This window comes from Chiloscyllium plagiosum, unplaced genomic scaffold (genome assembly GCF_037043375.1).
Source record: "Chiloscyllium plagiosum isolate Xiang-an unplaced genomic scaffold, Cpla_swu_hap1 HiC_scaffold_3, whole genome shotgun sequence".
In the NCBI taxonomy this organism is placed as follows: Eukaryota; Metazoa; Chordata; class Chondrichthyes; order Orectolobiformes; family Hemiscylliidae; genus Chiloscyllium; species Chiloscyllium plagiosum.
Window position 1 is genome coordinate 68217132 of NW_028270141.1, and position 22855 is coordinate 68239986.

General features: G+C 39.3%; 1 protein-coding gene across 7 annotated transcripts in view; it reads right to left on the reverse strand.

Annotated features, from left to right (window-relative positions):
* Nucleotides 1–22855, reverse strand: part of cd2ap (CD2-associated protein) — a 242843-nt gene that overhangs the window by 22493 nt on the left and 197495 nt on the right. For all 7 annotated transcript variants that reach the window (XM_087980127.1, XM_087980120.1, XM_043683183.2 and 4 more), the window contains 3 exons: nt 19060–19198; nt 9760–9896; nt 4107–4222 (listed from right to left, as the gene is read on the reverse strand). In XM_087980127.1, the coding sequence (XP_087836253.1) occupies nt 4107–4222; nt 9760–9896; nt 19060–19198 (392 nt within the window). The remainder of the gene's footprint in view (nt 1–4106; nt 4223–9759; nt 9897–19059; nt 19199–22855) is intronic.

Below are 22855 nucleotides of genomic sequence, written 5' to 3' on the forward strand. Positions count from 1 at the left end.
ACATTGCATGTGACACATCAGACAAGCTGTTCACAATGCTGCAATATGCATACAATAGATTAGCAAGGTGTGCCTTCTAGGATTTTTCTTCACTGGATTCGAACTTGTATTGGGATAGTTGGAAGTAAAGAAGTTCAAATTAATCAATTACCTGTTGTGGTTCTGTTCGCCGAGCTGGGAATTTGTGTTGCAGACGTTTCGTCCCCTGTCTAGGTGACATCCTCAGTGCTTGGGAGCCTCCTGTGAAGCACTTCTGTGATCTTTCCTCCAGCATTTGGAGTCGTTTGAATCTGCTGCTTCCAGTTGTCAGTTCCAGCTGTCCGCTGCAGTGGTTGGTATATTGGGTCCAAGTCGATGTGCTTATTGATTGAATCTGTGGATAAGTGCCATGCCTCTAGGAATTCCCTGGCTGTCCTCTGTTTGGCTTGTCCTAGAATAGTAGTGTTGTCCCAGTCGAATTCATGTTGCTTGTCATCTGCGTGTGGCTACTAAGGATAGCCGGTCGTGTCGTTTCGTGGCTAGTTGGTGTTCATGGATGTGGATCGTTAGCTGTCTTCCTGTTTGTCCTATGAAGTGTTTTGTGCAGTCCTTGCATGGGATTTTGTATACTACGTTGGTTTTGCTCATGCTGGGTATTGGGTCCTTCGTTCGACCAGCTATCCTTAGTAGCCACACACGCAGATGACAAGCAACATGAATTCGACTGGGACAACACTACTATTATAGGACAAGCCAAACAGAGAACAGCCAGGGAATTCCTAGAGGCATGGCACTCATCCACAGATTCAATCAACAAGCACATCGACCTGTACCCAATATACCAACCACTGCAACGGACAGCTAGAACTGACAACCGGAAGCGGCAGATTCAAACCACTACAAATGCCGGAAGAAAGATCACAGAAGCGCTTCACAGGAGGCTCCCAAGCACTGAGGATGTCACCTAGACAGGGGACGAAACGTCTGCAACACAAATTCCCAGCTCGGCGAACAGAACCACAACAACGAGCACCCGAGCTACAAATCTTCCCACAAACTTTGATCAATTATCTGTTCCTGTTTCATGTGAATTGAAGGGATACCAAAATTGAAACCATGCACAAGGATAGTTTTCTCATTTTTAGACAGTACATCAGACGTAATAAGTTTAATGGCATTGTTAACTGCATGCCAAACAGCTTCTGTTTTAGTAATTTCCAATGTGGGCATGTTTTAGTTGATCACTGTTTATGATCAGTTACCTACTGAAGCAATATAGATTCATAGAGTCCCTACAGTGTAGAAGCAGGCCATTCAGTACATTGAGTCCACACTGACCCTCCAAAAAGCATTCCCCCCACCCCCATCCCTGAAATGCCTCCTAATCCATCTAGCCTGCACATCCCTGAACACCATGAACAATTTACCATAGCCAATCTACCAAACATGCACATCTTTTGTCAGTGTGGGTTTCCTCCGGTGCTCTGTTTCATCCCACAGTCCACAGGGAAAATGTACAAACCCCATAAAGTCACCAAGGGGTCTGTACATTTTCAATCTCTGTACAAAGTGGGGTCCCTGGCGCTTTGAGGCAGAAGTGCTAACCACTGAGCCAAGGTGCCACCCTAGAATGGCATAAATGGATCAAGTCAAAAAAGAAATCTGTACACCTCAGACTAAGAGCAGCCTAGGGCGTGACACGAATGAATAGTTGTATTACCAATATGTGCGATCCCATGTTGCAGAAATGTCCATTTGATCATGGGAGCTTGTCTCACTCAACATTATCTGAATGTTTCAAATTGGAAACTGGCACAATCTTGAGTTTAGTAGATTCTTGCATAAAGTCAATCTAAAGCTTTAAGAGGAAATTGTGCAAATTCATGAAATCCCAAAATATTCATTCTTGATATTGAAAAGTGTCCATGCATCTCAGGAAGCGTAAGGTATCTCAAATGCTTGAGCAGGAGGCAAAGCCAGCAGCTTTGTGCTGCGACACTGCAGTTAAAACACGAGTGGTACTCACCACTAACAGGATGCTGCTGTCAAGCCAAAAAGACCTTTGACCTATATCAATATAATGTGGTATAATTTCAATGATGGTGTGATGCTTGGTATTTAGGTCACACATCGCAAGGCTTCCGGACTGTGCCAAACAGCATGATAGCAAGCAAGGTACTGACCTGACCCATCCAATTTGTGCTTGGAAAAGAGAGTGCCCAACATTAGATATAAATCTACAATTGGACATACATCGAAACATGGCATATATAGGAACTGGAACAGATCATTTGGCCCTTTCAGTCTGCTCCACCATTTAATATGATCATGGTTTATCATCCATTTCAGTATCCTATACTTGCTTTCTTTCATGTTCTTTGATCAGTTTAGAGAGACACCATTTGCTGGATATTCTTTAACATGAGAAGATTTTTAATGACAACCAATTTAGGATTTGTCAGCTGGATTCACAGTCTGTACTGTGTACTGGAAACTACATAGATTAATACTCAAGGTCCAGTTCTTTGCAGAACACATTCATACACTGCACCCATTTCAACTCATCAGAAATGGTGACAAGTATTGACCAATAACAATCAACCTGCCCAATTTAAAATTTAACAAAGACTGGCAGTTAACTGTCAATCATCATTAATGTGTGCATTCTTCACGACAAGATCACTACCAGAGTCTGCTTGCTAACCAATTCTTCTCATGTAGTATAAAATGTTGTTTTTTTTACCCTTGACTTCACAGTCTTGAAAAATCTGTGCAAGACAAAAAGCTTTCTCAAAACGTGGAACTCAAGATGCAGGACACTTAACTTTCCAAGAAGTATTTGATGAGTTGCCACCTAATGGGTAACTTGTGGATTCATGGAGTTGGGGATAATAGATTGGCTGCCTGCCTTTCTCATCTCCGTTAAAACCGACAAGGAAGTACTGAAAACCAATATTCACATCACTGACATTTGGTCTTCCATCCAATCCAGGCGAATTGGTTTCTTTGGGAGAGTCAAAACTGCTTTCCCATATCTCTATCATAAGAAGTCTCATAATGTAACCATAATACTCCCACAGCTCTTAACAGCTGAATTTTTAAACCAGGTGACACAAGCAGAATTCTTCTATACGACAAGTTTTTTTTTTAAAAGGAACGTGATTTCAAAGTTTGATGTTCAGTTCAAGGCTTTAGAATTTGGTTGAATTTCCAGTGTTTAAAAAAGTAATTTCTATCTGAAAGAATGAGGTGTTGAAAAAGATGGATTAGCAATGTTCCCTTTGAGTTGTAAAAATTCACTCCTAGATCCTAAATGCATTTTCCAAGCCTGACTCTAGTTAGCTTCTGAGATTAGCTAAGAACGGACATCCAAAACAAAAACAAACCCTTTGGAGCATCTCAGTCATCCTACAGCTTATTACTAACCATATAATCCCTTCACTTTCTGATAATCTGATACTAGGTGTCATTTATTTTCAGTACCATCTCATTAGCCATTCTCTTGCTAGATTTTGAAATCGATCCTGGAAAGTTATCTTCTTTCAAACAGGCCTTTGTCCTCAATTACCACTTTCTTCCTGCCTTATCTCTATCGCCATCCTCACTCTGATTTCTGGAACACAATTTGTCCCAAAAGCATTGCCACCAGCACCAGTTAGGTTTTCACAATCTCTCATCCAGTACTTACCTTGGGTTTTTTTTTTTTGACACTTTGACCTGCCATAGTTCCAAACATACATTCAGGTCCTTGTTGCTTCTGGGAACTGATCATTATTTGCACATAAAGTAGACTATTAGTACGTAATCTGTCTGACTAAGCCATCACAGTTCATCATCAGCATAACTTAATCTAGCACTTCCAGTTCAATCAACCGAAAGTAATACATTGACCTCCTCCTTTCCCAATGTCACTGAGACCAATGTCATGATCCCATTGCCAACCTAGTTAATTGTGTACAGACAAGGAAGTGAATTTGGACCTTCATTTTTTTTGTTTTGTACCGCCCCTGAAAATATTTTCACCCACTCAGCTACTGTGGAGTTTTACAAGCTCTACTTAAGTAAAACAGAATTCGAAAGTATTTCCCTTTGCAAAAGTTTATTAACAGAAGAGGACAAAAACTCACAGGGTGACTGGCAACAAAAACACTGGGTGGCCTCCTCCCTGGCATCCTTGGTCTGCTAGCTGTAGGATGACTAAGTTTCTCACCAGAAGGTTCTACAGAGTCAAAGCTCATGAGATCTGCAAAAGCAATGAAACAAATGACTGATCTTCACAATTTCCAATTAGAATAAATATAAACTACAGCAAATTCTCAAACAATACATGCAACAATTAAGTTAACTTGAAATGTTATGCAATGAAATGTTGATTAAATATTTTGCAATAAAATACTAACATTTGGGAAATGGAGATCAAAAAATGATATAAAATGTACTTCAGTGAGCAAGAAGAACATGTTCAAAAGAAGGCAGGGTTATTGATATATTGACAGGGTCAAGTGAAGAGGTCTCAAGCAATACATACTCCATTTGCCAAACACTTTCCATGGGGGTCAGATTTCTCCCTTGTGCACTAGATGTCATTATGCATATTATTTTTGTTTATATGTTGGTTTAATATATATTTTTGTATTTAGCATAAATGGCCTCTTCTGCTAGTGGTTTTCTCATTCCCAAAAAGGCACAACCCATCTTTTTTTCTGTCCAATATATTGATAAATGATAATGTGAATTTGAGCTGGTAAAAGAAACCTCGCTCTATCTCTACACTGGCTAGTAGAATGGATTATTTAAAATAGCACATAAGACTATTCACAGAGTCATAGAGATGTACAGCATGGAAACAGACCCTTCGGTCCAACCTGTCCATGCCGACCAGATATCCCAACCCAATCTAGTCCTACCTGCAAGCACCCGGCCCATATCCCTCCAAACCCTTCCTATTCATATACCCATCCAAATGCCTCTTAAATGTTGCAATTGTACCAGCCTCCACCACATCCTCTGGCAGCTCATTCCATACACGTACTACGCTCTGCATGAAAAGGTTGCCCCTTAGGTCTCTTTTATATCTTTCCCCTCTCACCCTAAACCTATGCCCTTTAGTTCTGGACTTCCCAACCCCAGGGAAAAGACTTTGCCTATTTATCCTATCCATGCCCCTCATAATTTTGTAAACCTCTATAAGGTCACCACTCAGTATCTGACACTCCAGGGAAAACAGCCCCAGCCTGTTCAGCCTCTCCCTGTAACTCAGATCCTCTGACCCTGGCAACATCCTTGTAAATCTTTTCTGAACCCTTTCAAGTTTCACAACATCTTTCCGATAGGAAGGAGACCAGAATTGCACGCAACATTCCAACAGTGGCCTAACCAATGTCCTGTACAGCCGCAACATGACCTCCCAACTCCTGTACTCAATACTCTGACCAATAAGGAAAGCATACCAAACGCCTCCTTCACTATCCTATCTACCTGTGACTCCACTTTCAAGGAGCAATGAACCTGCACTCCAAGGTCTCTTTGTTCAGCAACACTCCCTAGGACCTTACCATTAAATGTATAAGTCCTGCTAAGATTTGCTTTCCCTAAATGCAGCACCTCGCATTTACCTGAATTAAACTCCATCTGCCACTTCTCATCCCATTGGCCCATCTGGTCCAGATCCTGTTGTAATCTGAGGTAACCCTCTTCGCTGTCCACTACACCTCCAATTTTGGTGTCATCTGCAAACTTACTAACTGTACCTCTTATGCTCGCATCCAAATCATTTATGTAAATGAAACAAAGTAGAGGGACCAGCACCGATCCTTGTGGCACTCCACTGGTCACAGGCCTCCAGTTTGAAACACAACCCTCCACCACCACTCTCTGTCTTCTGCCTTTGAGCCAGTTCTGTATCCAAATGGCTAGTTCTCCCTGCATTCCATGAGATCTCATCTTGCTAATCAGTCTCCCATGGGGAACCTTGTCGAACGCCTTACTGAAGTCCATATAGATCACATCTACCGCTCTGCCCTCATCAATCATCTTTGTTACTTCTTCAAAAAAACTCAATCAAGTTTGTGAGACATGATTTCCCACGCACAAAGCCATGTTGACTATCCCGAATCAGTCCTTGCCTTTCCAAATACATGTACATCCTGTCCCTCGGGATTCCCTCCAACAACTTGCCCACCACCGAGGTCAGGCTCACTGGTCTATAGTTCCCTGGCTTGTCTTTACCGCCCTTCTTAAACTGTGGCACCACGTTTGTCAACCTCCAGTCTTCTGACACCTCACCTGTGACTATCGATGATACAAATATCTCAGCAAGAGGCCCAGCAATCAATTCTTGAGCTTCCTACAGAGTTCTCGGGTACATCTGATCAGGTCCTGGGGATTTATCTACCTTTATGCATTTCAAGACATCCAGCACTTCCTCCTCTGTAATCTGGACATTTTGCAAGATGTCACCATCTATTTCCCTAGAGTCTATATTTTCCATATCCTTTTCCACAGTAAATACTGATGCAAAATATTCATTTAGTATCTCCCCCATTTTCTGTGGCTCCACACAAAGGCCACCTTGCTGATCTTTGAGGGGCCCTATTCTCTCCCTAGTTACCCTTTTGTCCTTAATATATTTGTAAAAACCCTTTAAATTCTCCTTAATTCTATTTGGGCAAAGCTATCTCATGTCCCTGTTTTGCCCTCCTGATTTCCCTCTGAAGTATACTCCTACTTTCTTTATACTCTTCTATGCTTCCTTTTTATTCTTAACCAAACCCTCAATTTCTTCAGTCATCCAGCATTCCCTATACCTACCAGCCTTCCCTTTCACCCTGACAGGAATATACTTTCTCTGGATTCTCGTTATCTCATTTCTGAAGGCTTCCCATTTTCCAGCGTCCCTTTACCGGCGAACATCGGCCTCCAATTAGCTTTCGAAAGTTCTTGCCTAATACCGTCAAAATTGGCCTTTCTCCAATTCAGGACTTCAACTTTTCAAACAAGACTATTCAAACAAAAATAAGTACTTCCTTTTATCCATCTCTACCAGCTTTTATTTTCTTAGCCAAGATCACAAAACATTTTGCTGCCATTTATTTTAATGCCGTTTGTTAGACCTTACTGCGTACGTTGCATAACATGACCAACGAATAGAAAGAAATTTTGAAATTTTAAATTGTATGAGAAAAAACCCCTGTAGTTTGTGGCCAGTATTCCTGCTTAACTATTTAAATGCTTTCTTAAATGTTGTTCTCCAACTTCTTGAACTGCTGCCGTCCATGTGCTCTCAGTAAAAAACAGCTTTGTATATAAATGGGAATTATTTCAAATTTAGCTAAGTAATTTTCTGCAAAATACCATAGGCGCTTTGGGTTTTTCTTACAAAAAAATACTAACGCTACCTCATTCATGTCTTAAGAAAATATATTTTAGGTGTGTCCAGTTGTTTTTTTTTTGTTTTTGCAAACTAACAGGGTTTTTTTTTCTCATACATTTTAAAATTGCAAATTTTCTTTCTATTAGTTGGTCATGTTATGCAATAAGAACCAACAAACAGTATTAAAATAAATTCCAGCAGAATGTTTTGTGATTTTGGCTGAGGAAATAAAAGCTGGTAGAGATGGATAGAAGGAAGTGCCTATTTTTGTTTGAATAGTCTTGTGGGATATTTTAAATAATCCATTCTAGAGGCCAGTGTACAGAGAGCGAGGTGTCTTTTACCAGCTCGAAGTCACATCATCATTCAATATATTGGACAGAAGAAAAGATGGTTGTGCCTTTCTGGGAATGAGAAAGCCACTAGTAGAAGAGGCCATTTATGCTAAATACAAAATAATATGCAGAAAATGACTTAGCAAAAGTTGAAATAATTCCCATTTATATACAAAGCTGTTTTTTTACTCAGAGCACATGGACTGCAGCAGTTCAAGAAGTTGGAAAGCAACATTCGAGAAAGCTTTTAAATAGTTAAGCAGGAACACTGGCCACAAAAGAACACAGATAATAAAAAAATGAAAAAACAAAGACATGAAAGATGAATTGAACAAGTATTTTGCACCACTCTTCTTTATAGAAGATAAAAGTAACAACCTAGAAGCAGTGGTAAATCAAGAAATGGAAACACTGAGGGACTCAGGATCATCACAATCTCCAGAAAAGTGGTAGTAGATTGTTGGAGTTGTTAGCCTGCAATTCCCTCTGTCCTGATGGACTTCAACATGGATTCTTAAAAGTAGTGGCTGGTGAAATAGTTGGAACATTGATTTGATTTTAAAAACATGCATGCTTCGAGACAGGACCATTAGATTGGACGATAGCAAATGTACTTCCTGTATTGAAAATGGAGGCAGAAAGCTGAAAACTATAGACCTGTTAGCTTAACATCTGACTTAGTGAAAATAGTCAAACTAATTATTCAAGTGGTTACTGCAGGGCATTTAGTTAAGTTCAAGGCAATCAGGCAGAGCCAACATGGTTTTGTGAAAGGGAAATCATGCTTGACCAATCCATCGAAGTTCTGAGGCAACACATGCTGTGGATAAAGGAAACCAGTTGTGGTTTCTGTGCTTAGGATTTGCAAATAGCGTTTGCTGAGGTGCCACATCAGAGGCTACTGTAGAAAATAAAAAAATCCAGTGTAGACGATAGCATATTAGCATGGATAGAAGCTCACTAACACAAAATGGACACTGGACATAGACAGATCTTTTCAACGTTGGCAAGATTTAAGAAGTTCTCTACCACAGCAATTAGTACTAGGACTTCCACTATTTACAATGTACATAAATGACCTGATAAATGACCTGGGTGAAGGGACCAAAAGTATGGTTACTAAATATGCCGATGACACAAGGATCAGGAGGAAAAGATATTGACAGGTCAAGTGAGCACGGAAAAGATGTGGTAAATGGAGAAAATTATGGGAAAGCATGCAATTATAATAAAAAGGGTATTGTATCTAAGTGGTGACAAATTGTAGATGGACTTGGGTGTTCTTATGCACGAGTCACAGAAGATTAGTGTGCTGGTACAGCATGTAGTTAGGAAAGTTAATAGAATGTTTTTGTTATGGTGAACTGAATTGATTACCAAAATAGGAAGGTTGTGCTTCATTTACACAAGGGAATGGTGAGATCTTATCTGGAATATGACACAGAATATTGGCTACCCTACTCAAGAAACAAAGTAAATACATTTTAGAGGAAAATCACAGAAGACCTACTAACACCTAGAATAAGAGGGAAGGTTTGACAGGCTAAATTTGAATCCATTACACTTTAGAGGAGGTGGATTGATTTGAGACATTGATGATCCTGAGAGTCTTAACAGGGAAGACTTTTCCTCATACAGGAGAATATAGAATTAGGGGTCACTAATTAAAAATCAGGTATAGCAATATTTAAAGAGAGGTTAGGTGAAATTTTCACTGAGACAGTCATGAGTCAGTTTTCGGAATTCCCTTATTTAAAAACAATCAAGGATTTGGTTTCCACTACTTTTTCAGGAATAGGCAGAAAGATTTTTGTTAAACAAGACAGTGACATTCATCAGGATAGGTCGGAATACAGATTTGTGGTTACAATCAGATCAGCCATAATCTTATTGAATGGCTTGAGCAGATTCTATGTGCCTAATTGCTTGCACATGCTCCCAATTCATCTTTTTGTATGCACGTATCTGGAAAAGTATCATTCAAGAATAGAAATACCAAACCAAATTGTTTAACCTTGATGACCAAATGATTTCACCAATCAAATTTATCTTAAACATTATTGTATGCTTCACCTATTTCAGGAGCTTTGTCAGTTTCAACTTCTCCTGATTTTGGTCGAATGATTGACGACTGCATTTCAGATTTTGGTCTAAGCACAGCTGATTCAACATCAGACTTAGATCGATTGTAAGGCACCTCTCCATTTATTCTGTTGAAATAACAATGCAGAAATTATTAAAGAATTTATCATGTAGTTAACTGTATCATAGAGTCAATCACAGTCATCTGTCCAAAAAGCTGGATGACACAGTCCCATTGTCTTCATTGTCAAGTAGTCTCCATAACACAGATGGAGGCCATGTCGTCCACTCAGTCCAGGTCAGCTTTCTGCATAGCAATCCAAAAAATGAGAGAGTATGATTAGCCGGATTACACTTTATCTTATGTTTAAAGCAAATATTGAAATTTGTACGTGATAATACCATGCCCATGTGTCTGTACATACTGTCTCTGAGGCTTCTCTTTGTCTCTACGTAAGGCTCTTCAACGCTATCGACTGTAATGCTCCTTTATTTACATGTGTACAGAGGAGGTTATCACATACAGCACCAAAAGCTGTCTCTTCATATGCTCATTCTGGACTGGTATCTTCTGTCTTACTGATGTCAGAGTCATATAATTAATTACATTGTGATTTCACAAATGTCATGCCACCATAGTTCACTTGCCTAAATACCAATGTAATAATCAACCACTTAGTTACTTTATGAATGGTGTTATGTGGGCTGCCAAAAATAATATTTCCAGGGCAGGTCCACATTTTAGTGGAACAGGTTGATCTGTCAAATAGCAACCTGCACCCTTATTTGTCCAGAAGTATTTGCAGGCTTTTTGTAAACTGTAGAAATTATTATTCCCTTTCTAAGTTTGGTTTCTTGTGCCCTAGTTCCTAGGAATGCAAGATGAAAAGCTTCAACAACATAGAAATTAGTTGAAGAACTATTAATTAACATGACAATTTTGACAAGCTAATCAAGTAGAAGGGAGGGTAAAACCGTGTGCCTCTCAATAATGGGACCTAATTAGGATTTGACAGTATTTCTGTTTGAGTACAATTGAAATATTGCTGGTGAAATTACCCAAGTTAATCCAAACCACAACCAAACTTTTCCAATCAATCATAATCCATCTTTCCAAATTCAAAAGGCCGGAAATAAAACAGTACTTGAGAAATGTGGTAGTATTGTATTTCCCCACAAAAGAAAATCTATGGAATCATTGTGACACAGCATTTTCTAATGATCGATTGGTGGAAAATTTCACAATTCTGCAGTATTTCAGCCAAGTATTTTTTTATTATGCACATGTTTAGTCAGTGTCAATAAACTGTTCAACTGGTATACAAGAGAGGTCATTGCAATTAGAAAATCAAGCCCAAAACAGTTGGAGTCATCTAGCTTTACTCAAGAAAATCCACCAGCTTTGGACTTACCATACCTGTGGAGCTTAGTATCTAACCAATGGTACCGTGGTGATGAGCACATTGGTTCCAATTCTCAAATTTTGACTTCTGAAGCTATTTCAATTATTTTGAGTGAGAGATGCAAAATACTTTTGACAGATGAGAATATATACGGTCAGACTCAGTTATCAGAATATTATCCAAATTTCAGATTATCCAAACAAGATCTCAAGGTCCCGTGAAAACGTTACATCAAAGAGGTGTTAATGACACTGGTGCGATAATTGCAATTGGGAAATCTGGGTGCATCAGTGAGGGCGATGGGTGGACTGCAACAGCATATGGGATTTTAAATGGTCTAAATGTTTATGAGGTGGGGCAAGGGGTGTGGTTTGAAGGACGGTTGGAAGAGCATTGCAGTTATCAAATAAGATTGCAATTGAATGGATAGGATTTCACCTGGTCTGAAATGGAGAGAGTGTTGTCAGAATTGCAATGAGAATTTTGAATGATCTGTTTCAATTTGAAAGCTGGCAAATGAAATGAAATCAGGATGAGTGAGGAGTTTGTATTAGGTGATGAAAAAGCTGGCTTTGGTATTTCCAGTGTTTTCATTGCTGGAAACTATGACCAAGCAAAATTGCCAAAAATATCATATTTACTAAGTTGTAACTAATTTTAAGTATTTAAAATTAAAAATGACTTCATGTTAGATAGAATTATTGTGACTCTTATACCTGTGAGGCATATTGTTGCGTCTAAAAGATATATTCATCCAAGATTGATAAAATTGACGCCAACAATATACGTTTAATAGATGCCTCATTTGAAGTGTACATGAAGCTTCAACTGGAACCGTAGAGCAAAGAAACACAAGCAGCTCAAGCAACAGTGACTAGATATTTTCTTTGAAAATTAATTACTGATCTCCACCGCAATGAATTTTATTCACACAAAGTGATTTTATTTGGAAAATATCATGCATTTTTAAGCAATATCCAGTCTTTGTACACATTTTATTGATTGAATGAAATAAAAAAACTCTGAAAACATGCTTTTTTACATAATTACTTCCTTTGTTTATGAGGAGATTAGTTATCCGAACAGAATACTCCCCACCCGTCCCGTTCGGATAATCGAGGATTATAGTGTACTGGTGTAAAACCTTCCACTCAATGTAGTGGGCATTGGGGAATTCTAGACTGTTTTATCTCAATAATCAGTTTTGAAATAGTAAGTAGTAATCAGAGTCAACGTGATATACAAGTTTGACTATTTTCTGGTAAATACTCAAGGAAGGAGGGGGATGAGGAAAGAATCTGAGACACTTAAAAACTTAAATAAGGATAATTTATACAGTATGAATAGAGAAGTGGTTAAAATGAATTGGGTTAAAGGATTTGATTAACAGATATGTAGTGGAAGACATTTCAGGGAACATTTCAGAATACACAGAATAGAAGCATTCTGAAGATTAAAAAAAATTCCAAGAGATGGATTGACCATTTGTGGTTGACTGGAAAGGGGTCAAAGATGGTAACAAAGTAAAGAATAAAATTATGCAATTGTGCAAATACAAGTTTCAGATTGGTAGATTGGATAAAACATACAAAAAAATAAAAAAAGTTCACAAAATTAATGGGTAAAATTAGAGTAGAAGAAAAGCTAGCCAGAGATGTAAAAGCAAAGAGATTTTATAAATATTTTTAAATATTAGCAAAGCAAACATTTGATCTGTGGAAAGTAAGTCTTAACAATTATAATATACACATAGAATCCCTACAGTGTGCAAACAGGCCCTTCGGCCTAACAAGTCCACACCGATCCTTCGAAGAGTAACTCATCCAAACCAATTCCCTAACCCTATTATCCTATATTTACCCCTGACTAATGCACCTCACCTACACATCCCTGAACACTATGGGCAATTTAGCTTTGCCAATTCACCTAACCTGCACATTTTTGGATACTGGGAGGAAACCCACGCAGACGCGGGGAGAAAGTGCAAACTCCACACACCAACAGTCACCCGAGGCTGGAATCAATCCTGGGTGCCTGGTACTGTGAAGCAGTAGTGCTAACCACTGAGCCACTGTGCCACCCAAATTAACCATAGAAGAAAAGAGATGGCTGATGAAATAAACAGGTACTTTTCAGTCATCTTCACTACAGAGAATACAAGTAACATCTCACAAGCAGCTATAAATCAGGAAACAGAAGGAAGGGAGGAACTCGGGAAATTTACAATCACTAGAGAAGTGGCACTGAGTAAACTGCTGGAGCTGTGAGCTGACAAGTCCTTGAATCCTGATAGACTTTATCCTGAAATGTTAAAAGCAGCAGCTAGTGATATAGTTGAGCTTTTTTTCTAAGAAAAGGTTTCCGAAATGCCCTTGAAATGGGGAAGGTCCTGTTAGATTGGAATATAATGAAGGCAACTCCCAGACTCAAAACAAAATATTGTGGATTCTGGAAATTATATTATCTCCGCTGATCTGGCACATCTTTGGAAAGACAGTTAATGTTTTCAGACTGATAGGGCTCATCTTCAGTTTTGATTTTTAACATTTTTAAATATTGGTGGATAACTCTTCTTCGGCAAGACTATGCAAGAGTATCGGATAGAGACGGAAATGAGGATTTTAGGTTACAAACCGATTAGCCATCATCTTATTGAATGGCAGAACAGTATTGAGGGACTCAATGGCCTACTCCTGGCCATTGTTTATATGATTGTAAGGAACTAATTAAAGTCTAATCCTATAGTTGACAGTCCTAACTCAACCCTAAAGGGTGCACAGGAACAGCAAGACCCCAGTGAATACAGGTGTAAACCATTAATGGAAGCAGGTAAGCAAAGGTGTTACGAAGTTAGTGTGTAAAAATGGGAAAAGTATAAAATGGGGAAAAGCATTGCATCATCCCTTTCAAAGATGGTGTTCTTTTCAGTGCTTCGAGTTAAAATTGATGTCTGAACAGCAGTTAAAGTGCAGGTACACAGATTTGATTAGATTAGATGCCCTACAGTATGGAAACAGACCATTTGGCCTAACAAGTCCACACCGACCCTCTAAAGAGTAACCCACCTAGATCCATTCCCCTACCCTATATTTACCCTTAACTAATACACCTAACACTATAAGCAATTTAGCATGGCCAAATCACCTGACCTGCACATCTTTGGATTGTGGGAGGAAACCAGAGCACCCAGAAGAAATCCACACAGACACAGAAAGAATTTGCAAATTCCACACAGTCAGTGGCCAGAGGCAGTAATTGAACCAGAGTCTCTGGCGTTGTGAGGCTGCAGTGCCAACTATTGAGCCATTGTGCACCCTTCAATAGAATAATAATTTTTTAACGAGTCCACACTGACGGCCAATCTGTAACCCACCTAGACCCATTCCCCATCTACTCTATATTTTACCCCTGGTAAATGCAATTAACCCACACATCGCTGAATACTATGAGCAATTTAGCATGGCCAATTCACCTCACCTGCACATCTTTGGATTGTGGGAGGAAACAAGAGCACTCAAAGGAAACCCATGCACATATGGACAGAATGTGCAAATTCCAAACAGACAGTGGCCCAAGGCAGGAATTGAACCTGGGTCCCTGGTGCTGAGAGGCAGCAGTGCTAACCACTGAGCCACCTTTGCTGCCTCAAACATTTTGCATCAAACTTTCAATCAGCATTTTTACCAAAGACAACAAGCCTTTTCAAATTCAACTAATTAATTTTAAAAGGCACTTGGAGTCTAAGGACCAATTAAATTTAAATCTAATAGTGTTGACAACATCGGACCAATCAAGGATGCAAAAAAAGTAATATGTCAGCACAGGTGTAAAAGATTGGACAGTGAGGAGAGAGCCAACTGCCATCTGAAGAGGTAAGAAATCTCCACTCTCAGGAAAAAGAATCTTTTTATCAAGGTACACGGCACGTTTAGCGAATATCCTTGACACCAGAATTCAAAGGACAGAGGCGTTCAGAATAGAAAAATTTCTGAGAAAACTTCCCAATCACAAAATCAGTGAGAGGGAGAGAAACATTCCAGAAGACACATTCAGTGCGAATTTTGAGAGACTAAGTTTTAATTTATTGTTTCTTATTACATGGATTTAAGTAAGTGGGACCTAGGTTATTGAAACAACATACCAATAGAATTTCATTCAGTTTGAGAATAGATAGTAGTTAGGGAGTAATTGTTCAGTTTGTTAGGAATTCTGTTAATTTGTTCACTATTGAAGCTAGATAAATAAATTGTTACTTGTTACTGATAAAGTGAGTATCAGAGATTCCTTTCAGTTAACCTCCTTTATAACAGATTGGGTGGTGAGAGGGAGGTTATACCCTTTGTCACACTTCTTTTAACAGATTATGAGGCGAGGTGCTCCTCTCTGGGTGCTTTGGCTTTAGTTATCATGGGGGTCAACCTCCACCTTGTAACAAGAGCAAGCAGCTAAAGGATTCGGTACATCTGGCTTCCATAACAGGCATCAAGTATGGAGAAAGGAGGTTATGTTGAACTTGGATAATACATTAGTTAGATCTCTACTTGAGTAATGGGTACAGTTCTGGGCACTGCACTTCAGGAAAAATGTGAACGCATTGGAGAGTGTAGAAGGCATTTACATGAATAATTCTAATTATAAGAAACTTCAATTGATATTGAAGGGGGTGGGATGTTTTTTCTTGAAGAGAAGACAGAGATTTGTTATAAATTCTCAAAATCTGTGGAGCTGGACAGAGTAGATGAGGAGAACTTGATCATGCTCATGAAATGATTGAGAATGTGAAGGCACAAATTAAAGGTAATTTACCCAAAGAAGTGCAATGTGAGAAAAAAAACCTTTCCATACAAACATAATAATAAAGCAAAGAACTATGGATTCTGGAAATCAAACAAAAACAAATTGTAAGAGAAATTCAGTAGTATTAGCAGCACCTTGAATAGAAATCAGAGTTAATGTTTCAAGTCCAGTGACCCTTCTACAGAACAGATCTGAACAGAACTCTAGCAATTTCTGTTTTCCACACATGTAGTTTGGGTCTGAAACACACTGCCTGGAAGCACGGTGGGGAGAGATTGAGTTGCGGCATTCAGGAGGACATCAGATAATTGTTCAAACTGGAAGAATCTTCAGAGTCATTAATTGAAAGGCCAGAGAATGGCAATAAGTCATGACCAATGTTCCCACTGAGCTGTGCGGCTGTGCAGCTTGTGGGAAGCTCTAGTCAGGCCTCAGGAGGCTTCCATTTCTAGAAGCCACAGATCTTGGAGGTCAATGCAGTGGGAAAATAAATTAGTGGAATGTTTCTAATAAGACTCCGAGTGCTTGAACACAAATGGACCAAATGGTCTCTTTATGTATGCTTACAGTTCTGTGACTCTCTTAGACCCACCCATTATGGGGAGGATACAAAAGTAGCAATAGGAATTCAAATTTATTTAACTATCAGCGACAAAATATTGCACTGACAAAGACAGATCTCATAAGTCATTTATTTGAAGGCAAACTAAATGGAGGTGAAGGTTGTTCGGGTAAAGACAGTATTATTCTGCTTTCATTAGTTGGTGTGATGGAAATGTAGCAGAGACTGAAGTAGATTCCCAACAAAACTGAAATCAGAAAAAAGCTATTTCTATAAAGGGCAAGTGGAATGAAGGTTTATGGAGCAGCATAGCACAAGGTGGTGCTTTGGCTCATTGAGCCTGTGATAGTTCCTTATAGCAGGCATTCAGTTAGCATCAACTCCTCTGCCCTTTTCCCACAGATGTAAGCATCCAAATCCCATTTGAAAGTCATCACTGAATCTGCCTCCATCACCCTTACAGATCATAAATCACTATATAAGAAATAAAATCATATTGATATACCAGAGTTATTGGCCTGTCAATGTAAACACTTTGTCTCCAGTTCTCTTTCACAAGCCTTCAAAGTTGAGTCACTCTCTTCTCAACCTCTTTTACAACAAAGCAAAAATTCAGCAGCTTTAGTCTTTTAATACAATGCAAATCCTTATTTCATATAATGGCTCTCGTAAATACGGAGCAACCGCCATACCCGTGGGTCTGGTTACTGTGGTTTCAGTTACCCGTGGCTTGAACATATTACATGGAACATTGCAGAAGCAGGCGGGGGCTGCCGGGGAGGTAAATTTCCCATTTAAATAAATTAGTTCGCTGCTATCAGTGGTTTTGGGCTTCCATGATAGATCTCAAAACGTACCTCTCGTGCATATAGTGGTCACCCTATATCATCCATGTTTTTCTAAAGTTCTGATGTCCTCAAAGTTTGGTGCACAAGAGATTGACAAAATACTCTAGTTGAGATGTCATCAACAACCTATAAAAGTTTTACCACAATTTCTTTGCTTCTCTGCTACAAATCTTAGATGAAGCCAGAGTCAATAAATTATTAAACACTTTCCTTGTTGCTTGAAAACATTAAGTAGATGTAGTAGATGGCAGGACTTGGTTTACACAAAGTGGTCCAAAATGCAGAAAAGTTCAAATGCAGATTTGGTTGGTAAAATAGTTGGTTTCAAGTCATTAAACTCTGGAATGCTATATAAAACATTAGCACCATTTCCTCCCCATGAAATAACATAATACCCATCATTGCATATCTTCTAAAATAATTTCATAAAAATTGGAGAATTCTGGCAATACCAATATTTGTTCCCCATCCCCAAGTAATCTTGAGAAGATGATGAGCTATCTGCTTGAGGAATCCCAGCCTATCCTGTACAGTCAAGTCCCCAGTGCTGTTAAGGGAACTCTAGAAATTTGACCAAGTTTCAGTAAGCAAATAGTGATATGGTTCTTTATTAGGATGTGCATGACTTGGAAAGCAACATGTACTTGGTTGTCTTCCTATGCACCTGCTCTTTTTGATCTTCTGTGTGGTGGGGATTGCAGGTTTGGAAGGTACTGGAGGAGTCTTAGCAGGTTACACACTTCAGCCACTGTGGAATGGTGACAAAGCGAATGAATATTAAAGTGTAATAGGAGTTCATTAATTGGACTGCTTTGCCCTAGATGGCATTTCTTCAGAATTACTGGAACTTGACTCATCTCAGTAAGAGGACAGTATTTCATCCAATATTCCCTACTTTGAGGAATTAGCTGAAATATTTGTGACAGAATTATGAACCTCTCAACTGCTATTGTAGGCACGGTATTTACATTTCTGGTCAACTATAACTCCTACTTAAGCCCAGGTTAACAACGATTGGAATATTACTTCTGGTTGATAAGGTTACTAACATCCTTAACCATTGTCAAACAATGAGCTTTCATTTGCCAAATCGACAGCAAGAATGGAAACATGAACAAATTTATTGCAAACTCATTGGCTACTCAGTCAGCAGTAAAATCTCATTCATATCCCAGTATGCCACTATGTGTACTTTTTTACACTTTTGCTCATTCCATATATAATGGATAAAAATAAAAAGTTATTTCATCATGAGAGAGAGGTGACTGGTGGTCGTTCAACCTGAAGTTCACCTGGTGTCTCAGGCAAGTGGAGAGATTGAGAAGGGGAGTCCTTCATAGTAACCTCAGCCAGTGCAAACACTGAAACCATACTGTTGGTGACACTCTGTATTGCAAGTCAGCCATCCAGCCAACTGAGCTAACTGAACACCCTATAGCAAACAAGGAGGAATATGCTGAGCAAAACATTTGAACCTCAGTTCTTCTAATAAGCTCTTTTAATGTAATATTTACCCTTTTAAGAGTGAGGTTTTTTGATGGTGTAACCATAAATCTGTCTTCCTAAATTATGATAAAATCAGTAAATGCCTTCAATAATGGACTTTTATTATCCATTACTTCAACCCAAAATATATTCACAACACTGACAATAAAGCATAGTCTCAGAAAAATAATCTTACTTGGGTAAAGGCAGTGGCACTGAGGGTTTCTCTGGTCGTCTAGGAGGCACAGATGTTCTAAAAGGATGACCTTTCAAAGGGAGGCTGGGCTTTTTGGGTGGTACCATTGGGCCGGTTGGTTTTGTTGGTTTCTGATCATCTGTGCAGAGGGAAAAATAAAGACAGCATAAAATTTCATCTCTGTCCACCTGTAGTCCAAATTGTTGCCCTCAAATTCAAATAAACATCAAGATATCAGGAAATATGTTCTCAAACTTATCATTTATCAATGGCAAAAGTTTAAATTCAGAAACTTAGATTCATTTATATTCTAGGAGGCTCTCATTGGATTGGCAAAGATCAAATGCAACACCTTTGTTCAAAGAAAGGAAAAAGAATGAGAAAGCAAACCTTTGTACAGTTAACCTAACATCTCTCACAGAGGAAATTGCTAATATCCCAATATTAAATAGGTTACAACAGGATACTTAAAAATTATATGGGATCAAGTAGAGTCAACATGGCATTTTGAAAGGGAACTCCTGCTTGGATATAGAAATGGTTAGTTGACAGGATGGAGAGAGTAAGAATGAGTGGTTCATTTTCAGGTTGGTAAGCTATAAATGGTATAGTGCTACAAAGATCAGTACGAGTGCCTTAACTATACGCAATCTACACAATGACTTGGATGAAGGAGATAATTATGTAGTAGTTAAATTTCCAAATATACTATTTTTAGTTGGAGAATAAGATGTCCAGAAAGGATGAAGTGTTTATGAATGGAAACAGATAGGCAAGTGAGTAGGTAAATGTGGCAGATTGTATTGTGTCAGAATATGTGAACTTGTTCACTTTAGCAGGAAGATCACAAAAGCAGAAAATTATTTAAATAGAGAGAGATCAAAGTTTGTGCGAAGATTTGTAGCTCGGGTGCTCGTTGCTGTGGTTCTGTTCGCCGAGCTGGAAGTTTTTGTTGCAAACGTTTCGTCCCCTGGCTAGGCGACATCATCAGTGCTTGGGAGCCTCCTGCGAAGCGCTTCTTTGATATTTCCTCCGGTGTTTATAGTGGTCTGTCCCTGCCGCTTCCGGTTGTCAGTTTCAGCTGTCCGCTGTAGTGGTTGGTATATTGGGTCCAGGTCGATGTGTTTGTTGATGGAGTTTGTGGATGAATGCCATGCCTCTCGGAATTCCCTGACTGTTCTCTGTCTGGCTTGCCCTATGATAGTAGTGTTGTCCCAGTCGAATTCATGTTGCTTGTTGTCTGCGTGTGTGGCTACTAAGGATAGCTGGTCGTGTCGTTTCGTGGCTAATTGATGTTCATGTATGCGGATTGTTAGCGGTCTTCCTGTTTGTCCTATATAGTGTTTAGTGCAGTCCTTGCATGGTATTTTGCAAGCCACACACGCAGACAACAAGCAACATGAATTCGACTGGGACAACACTACTATCATAGGGCAAGCCAGACAGAGAACAGCCAGGGAATTCCTAGAGGCATGGCATTCTTCCACAAACTCCATCAACAAACACATCGACCTGGACCCAATATACCAACCACTACAGCGGACAGCTGAAACTGACAACCGGAAGCGGCAGGGACAGGCCACTATAAACACCGGAGGAAACATCAAATAAGCGCTTCACAGGAGGCTCCCAAGCACTGATGATGTCGCCTAGCCAGGGGACGAAACGTTTGCAACAAAAACTTCCAGCTCGGCGAACAGAACCACAGCATAGAGAGAGATTATAGAACTCAATGGCATACAGTGATCTGGGTATCCCAGTACATGAATCACAAAAGATTAGCATGCAGGTACAGCAAGTGATAAGGAAGACAGTAGATTTGTGTTTATTATGGGGCAATGGAATACAACAGTAGTGGAATTTTACTGCAGCTACACAGGGCACTGGTTAAACCACATCAACAGAGGTGTTCAGTTTTGGTCCCCATATCCTTTATCAAGTAAGAGTTACAAGCCATTCACAGAAGTTTCACTTGACTAATTTCTGGGTGACAGGCCTAAGGGATAGAGAAAGGCTGAGCAAACTCTATTTCCATTGGACTTTAGAAGAATGCAAAATGACCTGAATGAAACAAGAAAGATTCCAAGTGGATATGATAGGGTGGTTAATGGGAGGATCTTTCCTCTTCTGGGGAAGACTAGACACATTTTTGGAATGAAGTGAATGGTTTTCTCTTAGCTCTTTCCCAGAAAGCAGTCCAGGCTAAGTCATTTACTGCATATTAGGAAATGTTAAGAGTTTTGATAGAAAGGGGAGTCAAAGTTTATGACGGGGAGACAGGAAAGGGGACTTGAGATCACAGCAATATCAGACACAGTCTGATCAAAAAGATGGAACTGTATCAAAGGCCCAAACAGCCAACTTCTGCTTTTAAGTTCCTATTTATTTGCTAACTAGTGAGTAGATAGGACTAGGTTAATGTTGCATGTTTTGTTTTCCTGGAAACAGCGTCATTTTCAAGTGTTATTGCTCTACAAAGCACAGAATGATTATTTTTAGGCAAATGATACCCAGTCAGAACATTGCTGAACATTGTTGGATTAATGCATAATAGGTAACCATATTAGAAAATCGCATTTCTTTTACCCTTACTTCATCTGACTTTATCATAATGTAAGTTAATTAACATGTCAAGATAAAAGAAGAACCACTTTATGAATATTTCACGACTCAACAGTCAGAGTTATATAGCACAGAAACATACCCTTTGGTCCTACTCGTCCAAGCTGACCAGATATCCTAAACTGATCTCGTCCCATTTGCCAGCATTTGGCCCATATCCCTCTACACCTTATCTATTCATATATTCACCCAGATACCTTTTAAAATGTTATAATTGTACCTGCTACCACTACTACCTCTGACACTGCATCCCATATGTGCAGCATCCTCGGCATGAAACATTTTCCCCTCAAGTCCCTTTTAAATCTTTCTCCTCTCACCTTAAACCTATGCCCTCTAGTTTTGGACTACCCCGCCCAAGAAAGAAGACTTTGACATGTAAGGAGTTAGAACAGAAGGTACTGGAGAAACTCATCAAGTCTGACCGCATCTGTAGAGAGAGAACAGAATCAACATTGAGTCCAATGTGTGCCAGTGCACTTTTTAAAGACATCATTAAAAACTATCTATAACCTCTTCGAAGCAAGCAACTAGGAAGGCATATACAACATTGGTGAGGATGTACCTTGTGTATTCTGGATAGTTCTGGCACTTCAGGCAGAGCAGGCTCAAGGGGAAGAATAGCCAGGTTCTGCTCAATCTTTGGAAGAAACTAGCTTTGACATACAAGTGGGTGCCAACACATTCAGTTTATAAGTTTTTCTGAAGCATATTTCCTCAACTGATTTTTGGCAAAATTAACATTGAAGCATGATAAAAGGCCTTGTGCATGAAACTGGGAGGCATTCTAACTGTTTTAGATATTTTAGACATCACTTGCAGTACTGCTGGACTTAAAAGTTTAACTACCAACTGCTCCAATATGTTTGGGTTTTGGCAAATAGACAGCCTAAGAGAATTATACTCTCTTCTGATAATGAAATACAGTGCTGCACGTACACCGCTCCCCACCCCCCAACATCCAGTTCCCCATTTTAATCCAGAATCCACCCCTAAAGGTAAATCCTGAGGCAGTTACAGACTTCAGAAACTATTGCTCTGACAGTGGAGTATTTTAAGGCTCTGATGTCAGTATTGAGGTTTACGAGTTATTTCTTTGCACCCGGCCCTCCTACATGCTCTTTTGTTGCACCTCAGCAAATCAAGGAAAGTAATTCACACAAAAATAAAAGCA